General features: G+C 57.1%; 1 protein-coding gene across 1 annotated transcript in view; it reads left to right on the forward strand.

Annotated features, from left to right (window-relative positions):
• MYH9 (myosin heavy chain 9) overlaps positions 1 to 17668 on the forward strand; it is a 91473-nt gene extending 73805 nt beyond the window's left edge. The window contains 21 exon segments of the mRNA NM_001110767.1: positions 818 to 949; positions 1348 to 1554; positions 2043 to 2180; positions 3155 to 3278; positions 4892 to 5063; positions 5784 to 5996; positions 6267 to 6411; positions 6892 to 7098; positions 7345 to 7449; positions 7654 to 7806; positions 8892 to 9140; positions 10440 to 10652; positions 10803 to 11015; positions 11318 to 11479; positions 12653 to 12781; positions 13723 to 13811; positions 13904 to 14027; positions 14252 to 14460; positions 15024 to 15132; positions 15219 to 15391; positions 16131 to 17668. Coding sequence (NP_001104237.1) covers positions 818 to 949; positions 1348 to 1554; positions 2043 to 2180; positions 3155 to 3278; positions 4892 to 5063; positions 5784 to 5996; positions 6267 to 6411; positions 6892 to 7098; positions 7345 to 7449; positions 7654 to 7806; positions 8892 to 9140; positions 10440 to 10652; positions 10803 to 11015; positions 11318 to 11479; positions 12653 to 12781; positions 13723 to 13811; positions 13904 to 14027; positions 14252 to 14460; positions 15024 to 15132; positions 15219 to 15391; positions 16131 to 16248 — 3384 coding nt within the window. The 3' untranslated portion in view covers positions 16249 to 17668.
• Positions 17669 to 19800: the final 2132 nt, after the last annotated feature.

A 19800-nucleotide genomic window follows, 5' to 3' on the forward strand; every position in this document is an offset into this window, starting at 1 on the left:
GCATAAACAGTTGTGTTTGTATTTTCCATTTAAAATTCCTTCACGAGCATCATCTTTTATTTTTTTATTTTTTTAATTTTCAATTTTTATTTATTTATTTATTTATTTATTTATTTATTTATTTATTCATTCATTCATTTATTCATTTACTTATTTATGATAGTCATACAGAGAGAGAGAGAGGCAGAGACACAGGCAGAGGGAGAAGCAGGCTCCATGCACCGGGAGCCCAACGTGGGACTCGATCCCGGGTCTCCAGGATCACGCTCTGGGCCAAAGGCAGGCGCTAAACCGCTGCGCCACCCAGGGATCCCCTAATTTTTATTTATTTATGATAGTCACAGAGAGAGAGAGAGTGAGAGAGAGGCAGAGACATAAGCAGGCTCCATGTACCGGGAGCCCGATGTGGGATCCGATCCCGTGTCTCCAGGATCGCGCCCTGGGCCAAAGGCAGGCGCCAAACCGCTGTGCCACCCAGGGATCCCCATGAGCATCATCTTTTAAAAGTTAGCATGTCGTTCCCTGGAGCCGTTTCCGATTTTATCTGGTGACCTTTCCCGCGGTGTTTCTTTCTCTTATTCCCAGTATTTCACCGTTGTAAACAATGCCGCCCTGCACATCTTCATGCACACACGGGGTCCTCTCTCTGACCCGTGCTTAGCAGCATAGCACTGAATCCATCTCCAGAAAGATGGTCTGAGTGTGTGCCTCCTCCCCACAGCGTGTCTGGGTGTCCGTCACTCCCTCGGGCTTACGTTGGGCACAGGTGAGGGGACTGCTGGCCCGAATGGTTATCGTCTACCTCCGTCTCTTCTAGGTCAAGCCACTGCTGCAGGTGAGCCGGCAGGAGGAGGAGATGATGGCCAAGGAGGAGGAGCTGGTGAAGGTCCGCGAGAAGCAGCTGGCTGCAGAGAACAGGCTCACGGAGATGGAGACGCTGCAGTCCCAGGTAGGTGTCAGCAGGCTCTGCCCAGGGAGTTGGGGCGGCTGCTCCAGGTGCCGCCACCTGCTGGCCACCAGCGGGCGGGGCGTGTTTGGAGTTGATAGCCAGGTTTTGCTGTCACTGTATCAGCAGCTCACCTCCCTGCAGGCCCCATTCGGGGTCCTGTGATGTAGGGAGGCCCCCGGTGTGGCGGAAAGCTCCTGAGTGTTGGGTTAGCCTTATGAGCCTGTTCCTGGCGATGGCGGTGCCCAGCTTGCTGGGTAGTGGTGAAGATCAAGAACATGAGAGATGGGAACTGGTCTCATTGGGACGGTCTCACCACGGAAGGCCGAGTGAGGGGTTCTCCGCACTGCTGGGGCCTGAGGAGCATGCGGGGGCTCACGTTGCTCACGTGTTCTTGGCAGCTCATGGCAGAGAAGCTGCAGCTGCAGGAGCAGCTCCAGGCAGAAACAGAGCTGTGTGCTGAGGCTGAGGAGCTACGGGCCCGTCTGACCGCCAAGAAGCAGGAGCTGGAAGAGATTTGCCATGACCTGGAGGCCAGGGTAGAGGAGGAGGAGGAGCGCTGCCAGCACCTGCAGGCAGAGAAGAAGAAAATGCAGCAGAACATCCAAGTGAGCCCCTTCCCTCCCTGCAAGGAGGGGCAAAGGGGATGGGGTGCAGGGAGGTGTGTGCCCCCGGAGCCGGAGGAAACGCAGAAATCCCAGGGCCATGGACGGCCCCTCTTCTGTTTGCTTGGGCTGCCTGTTAGAGCTGCTCTCTGGGGGCAGTGATTTCTCCCACGGGCTCAGACCTCTGCGAGCACCGTCAGAAGAGCACCAAAGCCACTTTAACTAACTTCCCTCTCTCTGTCCTCACCGCGGCCAGTCCCGGGAGCCAGGGCGAGCAGCTCTGCCTTCTGCCCATGCCTCTGGTGGGCAGCTTGCTCAAGGAAGCCCCTCATAACAAGCCGAGCACACGATGGGTCCGGGGTCTTGGCGTCCTTTGTGCTCTGGCCTCAGTTTGGAAGACTGAACCCCTCAACGGGGTGGGGCCAGGTCTGGGTCCCGAGGCGGGGTCTCTGTGGTCTGCGCCCCTCACGGTCTCCCCGACTCCATGGTAGGAACTGGAGGAGCAGCTGGAGGAGGAGGAGAGCGCGCGCCAGAAGCTACAGCTGGAGAAGGTGACCACTGAGGCCAAGCTGAAGAAGCTGGAGGAAGACCAGATCATCATGGAAGACCAGAACTGCAAACTGGCCAAGGTGAGGCCCGTGGTGCTGCGGAGCGCTGGTGGCTGGGCGCAGGCAGGGTATGGGCCCACCACCACCCTCCCTCTCCCGCCTGCCATGGTTTTCCTGGGTGTCCGTGGCCTCTGAGCACCAGCATCCTATTCGAAGGCATGTGTCCGCTGAGTGGGGCCCGAGGGAAAGGTCTGGCCTTCTTAGCGAAGCTCTCCACAGGCTCCTGAGACTTGTAGCTGAGCCACCTGCGAGGTTCTGCACGTCCGTCACCAGCGGCTCTGGGCACCGTGGTGGCTTACTGTTGAGGGGCAGGTGCTCTCCTCCAACTATCCCCAGGGTACTGACTGCTCCTCTTAGAGCCAAGTCGGGTCCCTGTCAGAGTCTGCTTCTGAGCAGATAAAAGCCCAGAGTCGTGTCAGAGAAGGAAAGACAGGGTCAGAAGGCCATCCTCAGTCCCGAGCATGTGGTGGGGGTTGAAGCAACAGGATGCCTGCCTGTGGACTCTGTGACACGAGACCGAGATCCCCGTGCTGTCACCTGTGTAGTCAGCCTTGTTGGGAACCTCGCTGAGATTACGACTCCAGTGATGGCCACACAGCAGAAAGTGGGGAGAGCAGCCTGGGTGCTTGGGGAGATGAGGAAGGCAGAGATCCCAGCCTACCCAGGGGATGAGTGCTAGGTACAGAGCGTCGAGCCACCCCCTTGCCGATGCTGGCTGGACGCCTTTCTTACCTGAGCCCAAAGGGGTGACATAGCAACCACATTTGTATATCCTAAGGAAGCTTATCCAGCTATTTCAGGGGTGCTAGTGATCTTTCAAGGTTATCCTTTGATCCAGAAAATCCTAATGAATCTGAAGTATTAAACCAATGCCCTCTCCTTGGTTTAATCCTAAATTTCTGGGTAAGTCATACTTTGAAGAGAGCTGAAGTGTTCTGTGCCCAACTGACTTTAAGCTCTGATCCACCCTTGCCCCCCCCCCCCCCCCCCCCCAGGAGAAGAAGCTTCTGGAAGACAGAATAGCCGAGTTTACCACCAACCTCATGGAAGAGGAGGAGAAATCAAAGAGCCTCGCGAAGCTCAAGAACAAACATGAGGCGATGATCACCGACCTGGAAGGTAAGAGGGTAACAGCCATCTGACCTGGGAACCGAGGCATCGCTGCTCCAGCGCCCTCGTGGGCCCGGCTGCCAGGATCAGGAGCACTGCACTGGTCTCGGGTTCACTGTCTGCACCCCCCAGCCACTGCCCTGAAAACCGCAGCGACAGCTCTGGTCCCCACGGGGTCTGGGCCTCCAGGCACTGGCAGGACTGGGAAGGAATGTCCCCCCACGTGAAGGGCTCTCAGAACACTGGCATTTCTCTACTGTCTGTGTCATGAGTTGCACAAGATTCACTTGCTAAGAGGTCGTAGGTCTGAGCCCAGCTCTGGGTCATCTTACAGCTATCCCATAATCTCTGTGGGCTTTGGTTTCTCTTCCCTCTAAGGGGGCACAGGGAACGGGCATCCGTGGGGACTAAACTGAGTCATGCGTACAGACACACCATGCGTGCTCTGCTGTGCTGGACAGATGCCGCGACAGGCCATTGCTTGACTCAGGCCAGGTGACCCGTTGTGCCTTTGTCTCCCTGAGTCCCGGGAGGAGGACGGGGTAGCATGCAGGTCTGGGTCTATCTGAGGACTTCCTGCCCCTGCCTCTTGAGAGGTGTAGACAGCAGAGGGAGAGGAGAGAGTAGAGTGCTGTGGGGGCTCCGAGCTCATGCCAGAAACCAGTGCTCCCTCAGCAGAGATGTGGGGCCACCTGGCGTGTCCAAGGCAGCTGTTGACTCCCTGCACATGTCGGGCCCAGACTGTCCAGGCTGACCACCAGGAGGGTTTGCCCAGCCCCGCCTGCCCCCCTCACATTTGGGGGATGTGGTGAGACAGGGTGGCAAGGGGACTCGAGGTGCTGGCAGAGGCCTTGCCCGTCATCTCCCTCCACCCGGGAACAGTCTGAAACACGATGTCATCCAGGTCCAGGAGGGCATAGCCACTGGGCAGGCGAACACACAGGGTCTTAGTTTGACCCTGATGAGTGTTAACAAAGATGTGGAATAGCCCAAGTGAGCCATGTGCATGCGCGCTTCCTCGCGCGCGTGCGCGCGCGCGCACACACACACACACACACACACACACACACACACGGCGTCAGGGGTTGTGGTGAGTGCTTGCAGATACTCATGCCCATGAGCCTCACGACCTAATGGCGCGGGTTGTCTCCTCATCCTTGTTACTCAGATGCCCCACAGCAAGGTCAAGGGATTACCTGAGGGATGTCCTAGTGGAAATCATAAAGCCAGACATTGGACCCTGACCCACACCCCACGCCGACCGTATAGAATTCATGCAGGACTTTCTTTACATAATTTAAGTTCATGCAAAACTAAAGCTGGTTTTTAGGGAGGCAAACCTGGTGCAGCCTTAAAGGGGGCTGTGAACACGACCTGCAGGGGAGCATAGGTCCCTGGCGGGGCAGGTCAACGGGGTTTGGGGTGACCTCGGATGTGGGAGCTCAGGGATGTGCTTTCTTTCATCCGGGCGTTGGGTACGAGTATCTTCATATCGTTATCCTTTAAGGCTCACGTGGGTTATAACAAAAACTCAGTATTTTACATAAGAATGAAAAACAAGAACGGAAAAAGAATCAGTGGGCACTGAGGGCTCTGTTGATCTCCCCGGGCTCCCTCCTCAGAGCGCCTCCGAAGAGAGGAGAAGCAGCGTCAGGAGCTGGAAAAGACCCGTCGGAAGCTAGAGGGGGACTCCACCGACCTCAATGACCAGATCGCCGAGCTGCAGGCTCAGATTGCCGAGCTCAAGATGCAGCTGGCCAAGAAAGAGGAGGAGCTGCAGGCCGCCTTGGCCAGGTGAGGGCCTCGCTTCAGCCCATGGTGGGGCCAGCACTCCTTGCCCTCGGAGCCGCTGCACAGCAAGACCTGTCCTGTCCACCAAGAGCACCCGTGTGGCTCCTTTGTTGTCATTTATTTGCAACCCCCCCAGAAGTCACCCACAACATCACCCAAGCACCATAGGTCTTTCATGCATTTTTAAACTTTCTGACTACAGATGTGCTTGGGAAAAAAAAAAAAAAAAAGATTAGTTTTAGATACACAACAAAATTGAGCAGAAGGTGCAGAGAATTCCTATACACCCCTGTCCATCCCCCACTATCACATCCCAGTCCGGGGGGGCCCACTGGCTGCTGCGAACGAACCTGCACCAACAGGTGGTCATCACCCAGAGAGCGTCTCTGGCACCTTCGTATTTTTTCCTTAGTTGCTGGAATGATGGACTCTAGCATTTTATTTCATTTTCACTTAATATTTAGTTTTTCTTCTCCTCATGTTCAGAGCACCGAATTTCAGTTTGGAAAATGACGTGGCTCCCCTATGAGGTTTTCCAGTTCTCAAAGTGGTTTTGCTCTTAAATCTCCTGGAAGCTTTAGATGTTTTTGCGGAGAGGAGCACCTGAGGGCATGGTTATGGCTTCCAGAAGCGGCGGTGGCTGCTCTTCTCTGAAGCCTTTTCTGCACCCTCTGCTCTCTGGGTGGGAAGAGCCTCCCCTGATATTGCTGGTCTCTCTGGCAGAGTGGAGGAGGAAGCCACCCAGAAGAACATGGCCCTGAAGAAGATCCGAGAGCTGGAATCGCAGATTTCCGAGCTCCAGGAAGACCTGGAATCTGAGCGAGCTTCTAGGAATAAAGCTGAGAAGCAGAAGCGGGACCTTGGGGAAGAGTTGGAGGCGCTGAAAACGGAGCTGGAGGACACTCTGGACTCGACGGCTGCCCAGCAGGAGCTCAGGTGTGCCATGCGGCCAAGTGGCCAAGTCCCTGAGGCGGGGGGGCGTGGGAGGCAGAGGTCGGTCGGGAGTGGGAGGCCCGTCGAGGAAGCTGGCTTGGAGTTCGAGTGAGGCCAGGGTGGGCTCTCAGGCTGAAAGGGCCCCGATTCCTCCGCAAAGTGGGTATGCGAGTGTGGGTTGGAGACGCACAGCCGAGACACACGGGAGGGAGAGCCCGGCGGCACGCCCGGCCCCGGGCCTCCGCTCTGAGGCCCTTCTGTGCTTCTCTCCAGGTCCAAACGCGAACAGGAGGTGAACATCCTGAAGAAGACCCTCGAGGAAGAGGCCAGGACCCACGAGGCCCAGATCCAGGAGATGAGGCAGAAGCATTCTCAGGCCGTGGAGGAGCTGGCCGAGCAGCTGGAGCAGACGAAACGGGTGCGTGGGCTCCCCCAAGACCAATAGAATGGGAATGTCGGGTGGACTCTATAAATGCCACTTTTATATTTTCTGGAAGATCGTTATGTTATTAGCCAGAATGTCAAATTTCAGAGGCTTTACTGGAAGCCTGACTCCCAGCAACTATAATTTCCTTCATCTTCTAACACTGCTAAAGTCCTAGCGTCAGTGATGATTACGTTTTACACTTGAACGTGAAGGAGGCTGGGCAGGGATCGTTCTAGAGGTGAGGACCCAGGCCACGTGTCACACTCAGCCGAGTGATGAGTGTGGGTCAGGCCTGCGCTCCTGGGTCCAGGGCTCTTGCCAGCACACCATCCCTGAACTGGCCTGCCAGCAGGCTCGCTGAGAGCACATTCTGGATCTGGAGCTCACAGCTCTCCCAGCGCTGGAAGGAGGACCAGCCTTCTGCCCGGACACAGACGCCCCTTCCCACATCTTGGCTTGTGTCCCCACCAGGTGAAAGCCAACTTGGAGAAGGCGAAGCAGACCCTGGAGAACGAGCGAGGGGAGCTGGCCAACGAGGTGAAGGTCCTGCAGCAGGGCAAAGGGGACTCTGAGCACAAGCGGAAGAAGGCTGAGGCCCAGCTGCAGGAACTGCAGGTCAAGTTCACCGAGGGGGAGCGAGTGCGCACAGAGCTGGCGGACAAGGTCACCAAGCTGCAGGTGAGGCCTCCATGGCCGGGAGTTCCTGCCTGTGGCTCCTCGGCCTTGGCCCAGATCTCCAGGGCTTCCCCCGCCTGTGCACCTCTCTCTCTCTCTCTCTCTCTCTCTCTCTCTCTCCCCCCCCCCCAAACTGGCTTGTCAGCAAAGCATTCGGGGTGCAGTTCCCCTTTGCCTGACTGCTGAGGTGGCGCCAGAGCAATCATGTGCCTTGTCCCTCCTGTCCCATCTCTCCCCCACATGCCACAGGTTGAGCTGGACAATGTGATGGGTCTCCTCACCCAGTCTGACAGCAAGTCCAGCAAACTCACCAAGGACTTCTCTGCTCTGGAGTCCCAGCTTCAGGACACACAGGTAAAGGTGGCAGCGGGTCCCAGCTCCTCCGATGCCCTGTCTTTCCCTGTATCCATGGGGTCTTCCACCCCCCGCCCCCACCAGGAATTCAGCTGTCGCCCGGATCCAAGGGATCAGCTCCTCCCTCCCATTGGGGGTGTGGGGCCCACATGGGTCTGACCCTGCGCCTCCTGAGCACACACGGCCCCCTCATCCTTGGTGTAGGAGCTGCTCCAGGAGGAGAACCGACAAAAGCTGAGCCTGAGCACCAAGCTGAAGCAGATGGAGGATGAGAAGAACTCCTTCAAGGAGCAGCTGGAAGAGGAGGAGGAGGCTAAGCGGAACCTGGAGAAGCAGATCGCCACCCTCCATGCCCAGGTTCTTATCGGCGTGCCACCCAGATGACTCGGGTGCTGCAGGCTGGGGAGTTCCTGCTGGGCACCTGTCTGCCCAGGGGGGGACAGAGGAGGTCCAGGGGGGCAGGGGAGAGCCAGGGGACAGGAGGAGGCCTGGGGGACTGAGGAGGCCCGGGGGACAGAGGGGGCCTGGGAGATAAGGGGGGCCCGGGGGTAGGGGGGGTCCGGGGGACAGGGGAGACCCAGAGGACAGAGGGGGCCCAGGAGGCAGGGGGCGCCTGGGACATAGCAGGGGAGGCCTGAGGGGCAGAGGAGGCCCAGGCCTGCCCCAAGCTGGGTGTCCTCCTGCAGGACCTCCTGCCCTCTCCAGCTGGAGCTCCTAGCCAGGGTCCCCAGGTAGAATTCAGGGGTCTGTCAGCTTAGATGGAGGAGATAATCAGGTCTGTATTTCCACCAACCTGACGGATGTGTAGCATTTTCTTGTATCGCCAATGTAGGCAGGAAGTCATGCCAGCACCACCGCCGTCAGCTGCATTTTCCTGTATTGGTTTACTTGCTGATCCTATGCATTTTATGCCTATTAAAACTATAGTTTCTTTCCAGACTCCCAGAGGGTCTGCAACCAGAAATAGATCAAGAGCCCTGTTTTGCACATCCTGTCTTGGGTTCTCCTTGCCGGGCCAGAAGATCTACACCACCTCCTGGGGGTGGCCCATAGTCCGTGTTCAGTCTGGGTGGGGGTAGCCCGTGTGTGTGCGTCAAGGCAGTTTTGTCTGTGGGTGCCAAGAGGGGTTGCGGGGTGGGTCCCCCCAGAGCTCCTGCCTCCGCAGCAGACAGATTTTGTCCCTGGGCAGAGGCCGATGGAGGAGGCTCCCCTCTCTGGGCTTGTCTGTAAAACAAGAAACAAGAGGCTTGGTGTATGTCTCGACTGAGAGGCCTTCCCCGGGGCTGCATGCACTGGGCAGACACCCTCTGCAGAAACCCCATTTCTCTTGCCTCCATGGAAGAGGGGCATCCCCGTGCCTGGGCCTCCACTCGTGGGGTGTAGGCCAGCTGCCACTGCCCTGGGGCACGGGGCTGTCTCCCTAACTCCACACTCCTGCCCAGGTGACGGACATGAAGAAAAAGATGGAGGATGGCGTGGGGTGCCTGGAGACCGCGGAAGAAGCGAAGAGGAAGCTCCAGAAGGACCTGGAGGGGCTGGGCCAGCGCTATGAGGAGAAGGTGGCTGCCTACGACAAGCTGGAGAAGACGAAGACGCGGCTGCAGCAGGAGCTGGACGACCTGCTCGTGGACCTGGACCACCAGCGCCAGACTGCCTCCAACCTGGAGAAGAAGCAGAAGAAGTTTGACCAGGTGTGGGTCCCAGGCACCCCCCCACCGTTCATTTCCCACCTGGCACAGGCCACGGGGCAGGCACACAGGGGTCCCCCTCAGGGCAGGGCATCTCTTCCTCTTTCCCATTTCTTACCATCTTTCAGATCGTTTCTATGGAACCAGTTTTATTCGTATGTAGAATTCCCTCCGCCCCCCCCCCCCGCCCCCTGCCTTTTTTCTTTTTCTCTACCCTCAACATGGGGCTTGAACTCACAACTCCAAGGCCAAGATGGTGCATGTCCTACCAACTGAGCCAGCCAGATACCCCCATTATGTAGGATTTTTATTTATCTGGCATACCTCCACCTCATTCCACAAGGTCTGAGGCAGCTTTCAGAGACCCAGATTGTGGGGTAGGATAGAAAAATAGAATAAATTAGGGGTCGGCAAAACCAGCCGAGTGCAGCCCTGTGCCCCTGTGCTGGATTCCATCATGCTCCCCTCTTTGCGGCTGTCTCTGCCTGCTTCCGTGCTTCTGCAGCAGAGTCCAGCAAAGTCTAGAGCATTCATGACCTGGCCCTTTAAGGGCCTTGGGGAATAAAGAGGTACCTGGACAAGAGGGACTGGGGAGATGGGGAGACGAGGTCTGGCCATGGTGGGCCCGCACGGAGAGTGAACACCTGAGAACTTGAACGTAAATGGGCATCTCTGATGCGGGCTGCAGGTGGGGCCTCTAAGCAACCAGATTCACATATGTATGTATGTACTTATTTATTTATTTATTTAGGTTCATTTATTTATTCATGAAAGACAGAGACCTAGGCAGAGGGAGAAGCAGACTCCTCGCAGGAAGCCCAATGTGGGACTTGATTCTAGATCCCGGGATCACAACCTAAGCCGAAGGCAGGCTCCCAACGACTGAGCCACCCAGGCGTCCCGATTCACATGTTTTGTTTTTTTTGTTTTCCACATGGGTTTTAAAGGAAACACCAAGTGGTTGTTCAGGAGAACAGGGCCTTTCTTGTGTCATGCTTCCTGTGGGTTTTCATTGGAAGGGTCGCCATGTGACGTACAGAATCATGATTCTCCAATAATCCAAACTAAACAGACCTCACAGTGTGCTGACAGAGATCACCTTGTCTGGTTACGAGGACACACTGGACTACATGTGCCCCACTTGGAGCCCGCTGGGTACCCTGGGTGATGGCCTTGTGGCGGCTCTTTGTGCTCCCCTCCCCTCAGACCAGCACTTAGGATGCTCATTCCCCAAGGAGTTTTGGGTCCGGGTGCTTAGCCCACCTGAGGTCAGCATGCTCACAGTGACCTCCTCTTCCCCAGCTACTGGCCGAGGAGAAGACCATCTCTGCCAAGTATGCGGAGGAGCGTGACCGGGCCGAGGCAGAGGCCCGGGAGAAGGAGACCAAGGCGCTGTCGCTGGCCCGGGCCCTGGAGGAGGCCATGGAGCAGAAGGCGGAGCTGGAGCGGCTCAATAAGCAGTTCCGCACTGAGATGGAGGACCTCATGAGCTCCAAGGACGACGTCGGCAAGAGCGTGAGTACCATGTCAGCCGCCAGGGTTCCAGAGGGACCTGAGTGGGGAAGTCACAAGGGACTAGGGGCCGAGCAAACCCTGAGGTCAGGGACCTTGGGGACCTTGTCCGTCTGCTCCTGACTCAGCCTTCCTTGGTGGTTGGGGTGGCAGGTCCACGAGCTGGAGAAGTCCAAGCGGGCTCTGGAGCAGCAGGTGGAGGAGATGAAGACCCAGCTAGAGGAGCTGGAGGATGAACTGCAGGCCACCGAGGACGCCAAGCTGCGGCTGGAGGTCAACCTGCAGGCCATGAAGGCCCAGTTCGAGCGGGACCTGCAGGGCCGCGACGAGCAGAGTGAGGAGAAGAAGAAGCAGCTGGTTAGACAGGTGTGGAGGCCCTCCCACTGCCCTTCCCTGGAACAAGGCTGAGAACGGCTCTGGGCAGGGGCATGCTGGGGACAGCTCCCTCCCCCTCCCCGTCTCCCTTTCCCTGGGCTGTGTTGGGGGCTCCTTGTCCACTCCTCCCCTGTCCTTATGTTCCAGTCTTCTGTCTCAGTGTTCAGGGACCCTCTCCTTAAGGCCAGTAACCTTCATGGGCCCCCAGAGGCCCTGTGTAGCCCACCCGGGCTCAGAGCGGGCCTGGGTCTGGGTTTGGGTGCAGCCTCCCAAGCTATTGGCATGTGCCCCAGGTGCGGGAGATGGAGGCTGAGCTGGAGGACGAGAAGAAGCAGCGCTCGATGGCTGTGGCTGCTCGCAAGAAGCTGGAGATGGATCTGAAGGACCTGGAGGCCCACATCGACTCAGCCAACAAGAACCGAGACGAGGCCATCAAGCAGCTGCGGAAGCTGCAGGTGAGGTCGGCTGGGCCAGCAGCATGGTGGCCGGGACATGCTGAGAGGTGCCACCCTCCCCTCTCCGCGGACAGATGGGGTGCCCTTAGCCCTATCTCGCAGATGGAGACTGTGGCCCTGGGGTTGAGGGGAAGCAAAACAGAAGCAAAGCTGCTCTGAGATCATTGACTGTGTGTCTAGTAAACAAGGAAACAAAGCTATGGAAACCTCGAAACACAGTGACGTTAGGGAGGTAGTCAGTTGGTGGCGGGTTTCCAGAGTAAACCAGAGAGAGCCTTGGCTCCCGACCTGATCCAGTCTTGGTGGACAGTGAGTGAAGCTTCTGAGCTGAGCACAGAACCCCACGTGCAGCCCAGAGCACAGGACACATACTTGGGAGACTCTCACCTCATCAAGGATTAAAAATCACAAGTCTTGTCTATTCATGTATTCCTTCTTGTACTTTAATAATGATTTTAGCGTAGTTAACATACAGTGTTATTTATGAGTTTCAGGCATACGATGCACTGATGTGTCAGTATGTCTGAACTCAGTGTTCATCAAGATAAGCATTAAAGATAAAAATCCTAAGAAACCACATCGAAACCACATCGTACCCAGAAGAGCAGCCACGGGAAGAATGTAGTCGGGGCCATTGGTGAGGTCCTAGGGTTGTTGCTGGTGGCAATTCTATCTGCTGCCTTGTGGCCCAGGGAATCTCAATTTGGGATTTATCTGCAGAAGAGGGAAAAAAACCCTATTTGAGCAAGATCTTTAGAGTTAAAACGAATCATGGGAGAAGAACAGAGGAGACGCGTTTCTACCCTGTAGTGGGGGCTGATCCGGCAGGTGGGCATTGACCTAGAGTGGCAGGTGTCCCGGGAATGGTGTCAGAGTGCCGCATTCGGGTCAACAGCCAGTTGTAGAAAGTGTGGCCCAAGTTGCAGCTTGGGCTAAGGCGTAGCCAGCGACGTTAACGCTGCCAGAGGTGTGCTTGGTAAATCCTGATGGTCAAAATCATGTGAAAATGGCACAGGGTAAAAGAGACGACTGTCTTTATTATTTTGCCCTTTTACCGCCAAGTCGGTTGAACATGGCTCCGGGCTGCAGGGCCGCCTGAAGTTCTAGGGGTGGGGCATCCCTGAGAGGGGCGGTGGCCGTGGTGAGGGTGTCAAGCCTGTCCTTGCACCCCAGGCCCAGATGAAGGACTGCGTGCGGGAACTGGATGACACGCGTGCCTCCCGTGAGGAGATCCTGGCTCAGGCCAAGGAGAACGAGAAGAAGATGAAGAGCATGGAGGCCGAGATGATCCAGCTGCAGGAGGTGGGCCGGGCCTCAGGGGGGCACTCGGGGTCACCAGCAGGGGGCAGCCCAGAGCCGCCACCCAGGGCCTCCACCCAGCCAGCCTGGGCCACCCAGCGCAGCTGGCAGCGAACTAGCCTGACTCCAGCAGTGGGTTGGGGGTGGTTTTGGCTTCGTGAAACAATTCCCTGCAGGGTTTCATTAAGTAGCTGGGCTCCCTGGTGTGATTAAAACGCTGTGTGAATTAAATTGTCGCCATTTGGGGCCAGCTCCCTTGCGTGAAATGAGGCTTTGTGATAATCACCACCTCCTGTTGGGCGTTGGCTCCTGTCAAGGGGGAACCTTCCCAGACCCGCACTGCCTTGTCGGTCACCTGTGAGCCATATCCCAGAAGCCTCCCCTCCGCCCTAGGTGGTCTACAGTGTGAGCTGACTGGCCACCCGGTGCTCCTGGCTGGGCTGGGTGTCCAGGCCTGTCCTAGTCCATTCTCACCTGCCTGGCCTGAGGTGATCCCTCCCTCTGAGGTCATGTGTGGGTCTCTCTTGAGACCACCTTACCCACCTGACTTTCAGAGGCCCCGTGCTCTTGCCCTAACTCCCATCCCTGCCTCGTTCCTCTGACTTCTGGTCTCCCTGGGATGCAGAGGGACCAGCCTCCCGTCAGGGAAGAACGGTTTTTTATTTATGTCTACATCCCCAGCACATGACTTGGTTCCCACACTTAGATCTAGGGGCTCTGCAAACATGTGGTGCCTAAGCTGTGGCCTCAGTGGAAGGAATCAGAGGAGCTGATGAGGAAGGGCTTCATGGAGGAGGCAGACCTGGGAGAGGTTTCGAGAGGAAGGGCCAGGGCTTGGGGGGCTTGGGGAGCATGGTGCTGTAGAGTGCCAGGAACGGGGGAGGGGGCTTGCGGGGCCTCAGGTGGGCGGCCCCAGCAGGTCACGGTCTGGGTTCTCGTGGCAGGAACTGGCAGCTGCCGAGCGTGCCAAGCGCCAGGCCCAGCAGGAGCGGGACGAGCTGGCAGACGAGATCGCCAACAGCAGCGGCAAGGGGTGAGCCGTGGCGTGGCGTGTTCAGCTGAGGGTGGGGGGCGCCCCTCCTCCGGGACAGGCCCCGTCTCACTCTGCCTCCCTGCCTCACCCAGAGCTCTGGCATTGGAGGAGAAGCGGCGCTTGGAGGCCCGCATTGCCCAGCTGGAGGAGGAGCTGGAGGAGGAGCAGGGCAACACGGAGCTGGTCAACGATCGGCTGAAGAAGGCCAACCTGCAGGTGGGCGGGGTCGGGCCCCTGGGCGCCCCTCCCAGCGCATCCTGGCACCTGCAACAGCCTCCCTTGGTTTCCCTCTCTGGACCCTGGATGTGGCAGGGCTCCCTACCCTGGGAGGGCCCAGAGCTTGGGGCTCTGTGGGACCCAGTGGCCCCACCTCTGCCCCATCGTGCTCCCTGCCCCCCGTGCCCGGCCTTCCTCGAGGTCACCTGCCCTCTTTCCCACAGATCGACCAGATCAACACCGACCTGAACCTCGAGCGCAGCCACGCCCAGAAGAACGAGAACGCGCGGCAGCAGCTGGAGCGCCAGAACAAGGAGCTCAAGGTCAAGCTGCAGGAGATGGAGGGTACCGTCAAGTCCAAGTACAAAGCTTCCATCACTGCCCTCGAGGCCAAGATCGCACAGCTGGAGGAGCAGCTGGACAACGAGACCAAGTAGGTGTTCCTGCCCATCACCTGCAACATCCTGCAGGGTGCTCTGTGCCTGCCTGAATCCCAAGTCCCGGGGCCCATGTCCCCTCCTGACCTGCCCTCGTCCCTTCCACTGGGCTTCACGGAGTTCGCGGAGGAGCCCACGGCCCACCTCTGCGGTTGGGGGCTTTGGTGACCGTCCCTGGGGGCTGAATCAGCAGAGGTGAGGGTTCCTGTCCCATCGGGCAGCCAGTCTGCAGGCTCAGTAAGACTGAGGCTTCTTTGGTGGTAATGGGCAGGTTGCCCCGGGCCCCAAATCTCAGTTTTCCCTCTCCTTGCCACATACATGCTCTTGGGACTGTGCCCCTCCCTCCTTGAGCCCGTTTGCTCATCTGTGAAATGGAGCTGGTCACCATGCCTCCCGTAGACCGACGGTCGTGGGTGCTCAGTGACGAGCGCCTGCCTCAGCCTCAGAGCCTCCAGGTGGGGAGATGCCAGCGAGGCCTAAGGACAGCTCATCCGGCTGCTGGCAGGTAGCCGGACCCTGTGAAGGAGGGTCCCTGAGCCGCCTCGTCTGTGCCTCGCAGGGAGCGCCAGGCAGCTTGCAAGCAGGTGCGTCGGGCCGAGAAGAAGCTCAAGGACGTGCTGCTGCAGGTGGACGACGAGCGGAGGAACGCCGAGCAGTTCAAGGACCAGGTGTGTGTGCACACCGAGCGGTGGGGCCCCGGGACCGTCCCGCGCCCCCGTCCCTAACCGGGGCTGCCGGCCGCCTGTCTCTGCAGGCCGACAAGGCATCCACCCGCCTGAAGCAGCTCAAGCGGCAGCTGGAGGAGGCCGAGGAGGAGGCCCAGCGGGCCAACGCCTCCCGCCGGAAGCTGCAGCGCGAGCTGGAGGACGCCACCGAGACCGCCGATGCCATGAACCGCGAGGTCAGCTCCCTCAAGAACAAGCTCAGGTGAGCCCTGCCTCCCCTCCCCGAAGCCCGTGGGCTCTGAAGGGTGCACTGTGGACAAAGCTTCCAGAGTTGGTTCTATCTGTGCCCTGGCGGTCAGTGGCCAGGCGCCCCATGCTGCGCTGTCCTCCGCGGCTGGACCGCTCCCCGGCCTTCCGGGTGCACGGCGGCTCTTGGGGTCCTTTGTCCCCATCTTGCCTGCACACTTGGCCTGGTAGCTCCAAACCTCACAAGGTGTCCAGGCTGGGTGTTTCGCCCCAGTGGTGGCCCGAGGTGGCCTGCCGGTCCCTGGCATGCATGGGCTGGGTGTGGCCCAGGGCCCTGACCATCCAGGCCTGCGCCCCTGGGGGGCTGCGGTGTGGCTCCTGAGGAGCGGGTCCACTGAAGAAGTTCAAGTGGGGGAGGCAGAGGGTCTTTTTCTCCAGGATTCTCACTTCTCTCCAACATTCTGGCCCACAACGAATATTAACTTTCTTATGCGTGATCAGGAGAAGGTGCTGGGATGTGCTTACAGGATGGTCACTCGGTGACCTCTTGGGTTCACCTCATTTTGTATGCCATTTGAGCATCTGTATGAAAGGTGACGTCTGTGCACCCGTGTTCTGGGGTAAAGTGGGAAGCCAGGGAGCCTGAGGCCCTGTCGGATATCTGGGCCTCGTGTCCCTCTAAAGATGGCTTTGAAGTGTGTGAGCGGTACTCGGCCACCCTAGCGACCTTGCTGACGCTGTGCCTCTGCCCCCAGGCGAGGGGACCTGCCGTTTGTTGTGCCCCGCCGGGTGGCCCGGAAAGGTGCTGGCGACTGCTCAGACGAGGAGGTGGACGGCAAGGCGGACGGGGCTGAGGCCAAAGCTGCCGAGTAACCTCTCCTCCGGCTGCCCAAGACGGATGGACAGACCGACAGACGACTCCGCCTCCCCATTCCAGCCCCGCAGCACCCCGTCCACCTTCTTGGGACTGCTGTGACTATGACCTCCTCACCCAGTCCCACCAGGCCGGGGGACCTCAGGCCTGTGCCTCCCTGCCCGCTCCCCACCCCAGGCCTTTCCAGGGCGTTCGGCTTTCTCTGCTGCAGCCCCCTCCTGCTCCCCTCCTACCCCCAGAACCTGATACCAAAGAGTCAGAGTCTTGGGCCACTGGCCTGGGAACAGAGTGACCAGCAGGATCTTTGGCCCTCTCTTGCCAAAAAAGCACAAGATGGCGAGGCAAGGAGGGCAGGCCACCGGGGAGGGGCAAAGAGTTTTCTACGAATCTATTTTTCTTCAGACTAAGAAGTTTTGATAGCCCGACACCCCAGGAGAGTTGTCACCTTCCCCCACCTCCGCCACCAGCTCCCCCTCCTCCTTTGCTGTTGGCAATCACACACGGCGACCTCACAACCTCCGCCCCATTGGCCCCCCCAACTCCCGTGGGCCCTGGGTGATTGGGGAAGAGCAGGCCCAGGGCTGCCACCTCTGTGCGGGGCACAGACTGCGGGGGGCGGGGAAGGAGAGTCGTTCCTCCCCACCTGCTCTGGGCAGCGCCACTGTCCCCTCCTGTTTCTAAAGTGTCTCAAGTGCAATGACGACCCCCTTCCCTCCTTTGCCGAGGGCAGCCTGCCCCTGCCACAGCGGGGCCAGGCCTAGCAGACAGGGCCTCAGGGCCAAGCTGGAAAGGCCAGCAGTGGCTTCTCCCAACGTTCTTGGGGACCAAATATATTTAATGGTTAAGGGACTTGTCCCGAGTCTGACAGCCAGAGCATTGCAAAGGGCCAGTGGCCCTCCCGCATGACCTTGTACCTACTCAGAGACTGGGGCCCGAGTGTAGACTATCCGCACCGAGGACTCGGTATGGTTTAAAAATCTGTCATCTGCACGGTTGTGTTTGAAAGGAAAAAAAAAAGTTTCCCTCCCCTTATAATAAATGATAAAATTCCAAGTCTTTATCACTGCCTTTCCTTTGGAACCATGTTTAGAAGAGAGTAGCTTGTCCTACACTGGTCTACACTGGTTGCTGAATTTACCTGTATTCCTAACTGTTTTGTATATGCTGCATTTAGACTTACTTATAGCAAAGAAGGCATTTTTTTTTTAAAGAAAAACCAACTGAAGTCATGATGATATATGAAAGCTACATATGGCTAAAAAGCTCTGAATTCAGGTCCCAGTTGCTGTCACAAAGGAGTGAACGGAGCTCCCAGCCCCACCCCTTTTTTATATAATAAAAGTGCCTTAGCATGTGTTACAGCTGTCACCACTACAGTAAGCTGGTTTACAGATGTTTTCCACTGAGCGTCACAATAAAGAGAACCATGTGCTACGAGCCCTGTGTCTGGTGGTGTCTGTGTGTCCAAGCAGGTGGCCTGGATGGGACTGTGCTGGGCTTCTGCAGCGGGCACCTACTTTGTGCATCTTCTGGAAGCTTCTGGAAGTGCAACATGGCTGAGGCACAGGCTTGGATGAGGGGCGGTGGTTGTGCAGGGAAGGGTAAGCTCAAAAGGCAGGCTGGGCCCGGGGCAAGGGCGCTAAGAGGATCTCCTGGAAACTTCTGCTGACTTCAGTTACTGAGTACCTACGTGTGCTTGACTGGGGTTAGGGACACGGACCTAGGTGCTGAGTTCCAGGAGCTTCCTTCGCTGTCAGACAAAGCCTGCTCTCTGGAGGTTCCTCTGGAGCTGAGTTCTGGACGAGCAGGACCAAGGGAGTCGGTGACGGGCAGCTTCATGATCTGGGGGAAAGGACTAGATTCTCAAGTCCGTGTGTGTCCTCGTCTGAAGATGGAGGTGACCGGGACAGCAGACGCCCTCAAGGGTGTGCTGGGAAGACGGACGGAGGTCATGCAGATACTGGGACTGCTCAGTGCCTGAGCTACACAGTGAGTGCTCAGGAAATTGCAATTCTTATTAAGCACCTACTGTGTGCCGAGCACAGTTCATCCCTTCCTCTCTTCATCCCCTCAGTACCACGGTCAGGTATGTACGCTTTCCAAAAGCAAGGAAACCGAGGTGTGGTGAGAAGCTGGGGGGGGGGGGGTGGCATTTGAGCAGGGCTGTGTGATGCCCTGAAGTCTCCACCACTCGTGGAAGGGAGACCTGGACACAGCGGGGTTCGGGCCTACGGCGCCCTGACAGAAGCACTTCAGGGCAGCTTCTCCGACCCCCTGGAGGTGAGGAGCTGGGTCAGGAGCACCTGACACCCGCGCCAGGGGCTGCGGGCCAACATGGGCCCAGCCAGCCCTAGCCCCCACCCCCTGCGGCCCGGCCACTGGGGACTCAGACTGTCGGGCGCACCCGCTGGCCGGCTGAGATCCAGCAGCCAGTTCTCGTGGTATTGGAAGTTTTGTGACTCATCTCCAGCCAACAGGGAGAACTTAGGGCTGAAAACCACATTTTTAGAATACTTGAGGGTTTTAAGGATTTCTCTCCCTCTGGGCTGTCAACCTTAAAAATAAAAGGGCCATTTTACCAGCAAAATGAGTTTATTCGAGAACAGCAGAGGAATGGCAGTTCAGAACAAACCATGGCAAGTCAGGAGAGACAAAGGCGAGGTAGCTTTTATTCCCTTTTTGGAGGAAATCCGGGAGGGTTGTTGGGAACACAAGCTCCATGGGGAAGAAAAGGAGTTCAAGGTCTGTGCGGTTGCTCACTGGCCGCCAGTGGTGGGTAGCGCGTCGGGGCTGGGCAGGGAGGGATCTTCTTTCTTTTTCTTGACAGCAGAGGGTAAAATCCCTACATGCACAGCCCTCGTGGAGGAGTCCGGTGCTCTTATTTCTTTCCACCAAGGTTGAGCTTCTTAGGGATTTATTATTTTTCGTTTCTTATTTTGTTTTAATTCAAGTAGTTAATATACAGTCTTATATGCGTTTCAGGTGCACAATATGATGAAACAATTTTTTCTGTTTCTCAACATGCATCACAAGAAGTGCGTTCTTTTAAAAAATTAATTAACTTTAAAAATTTGAATTCCAGTATAGTTAATATGCAGTGTTACATTAGTTTCAGGTGTATAATACAGAAATCCAGTTCTGTACGTTACTCAGTGCTCATCATGACAAGCGCTCTCCTCATCCTGTTCCCCTGTCCCCCCATACACCTGCCCGACTCCCTCCTGCAACCACCAGTGTGTCTTCTCTGTGTTTAAGAGTCTGACTTAAATAAAATCTTGAAACATTAAAAAAGAGTCTAGAGTTCATTTTTGTTTCTTTTTTCTTTGTTCATTTGTATTGTTTCTTAAATTCCACAGATGAGTGGAATCATATGGCATTCATCTTTCTCTAACTGACTGACTTAGCATCATATCCTCTAGATCTGTGCATGTTGCCAGATGTCGGTGCTCACCATTTTAACCATTTTTTTTTAATTAAAAAATTTTTTGTTTAAAGATCCATTCCTCCATTTGAGAGAAAGAAACAGAGCATTAGCAGAGGGAAGGGCAGAG

This window comes from Canis lupus, chromosome 10 (genome assembly GCF_011100685.1).
Source record: "Canis lupus familiaris isolate Mischka breed German Shepherd chromosome 10, alternate assembly UU_Cfam_GSD_1.0, whole genome shotgun sequence".
NCBI lineage: Eukaryota > Metazoa > Chordata > Mammalia > Carnivora > Canidae > Canis > Canis lupus.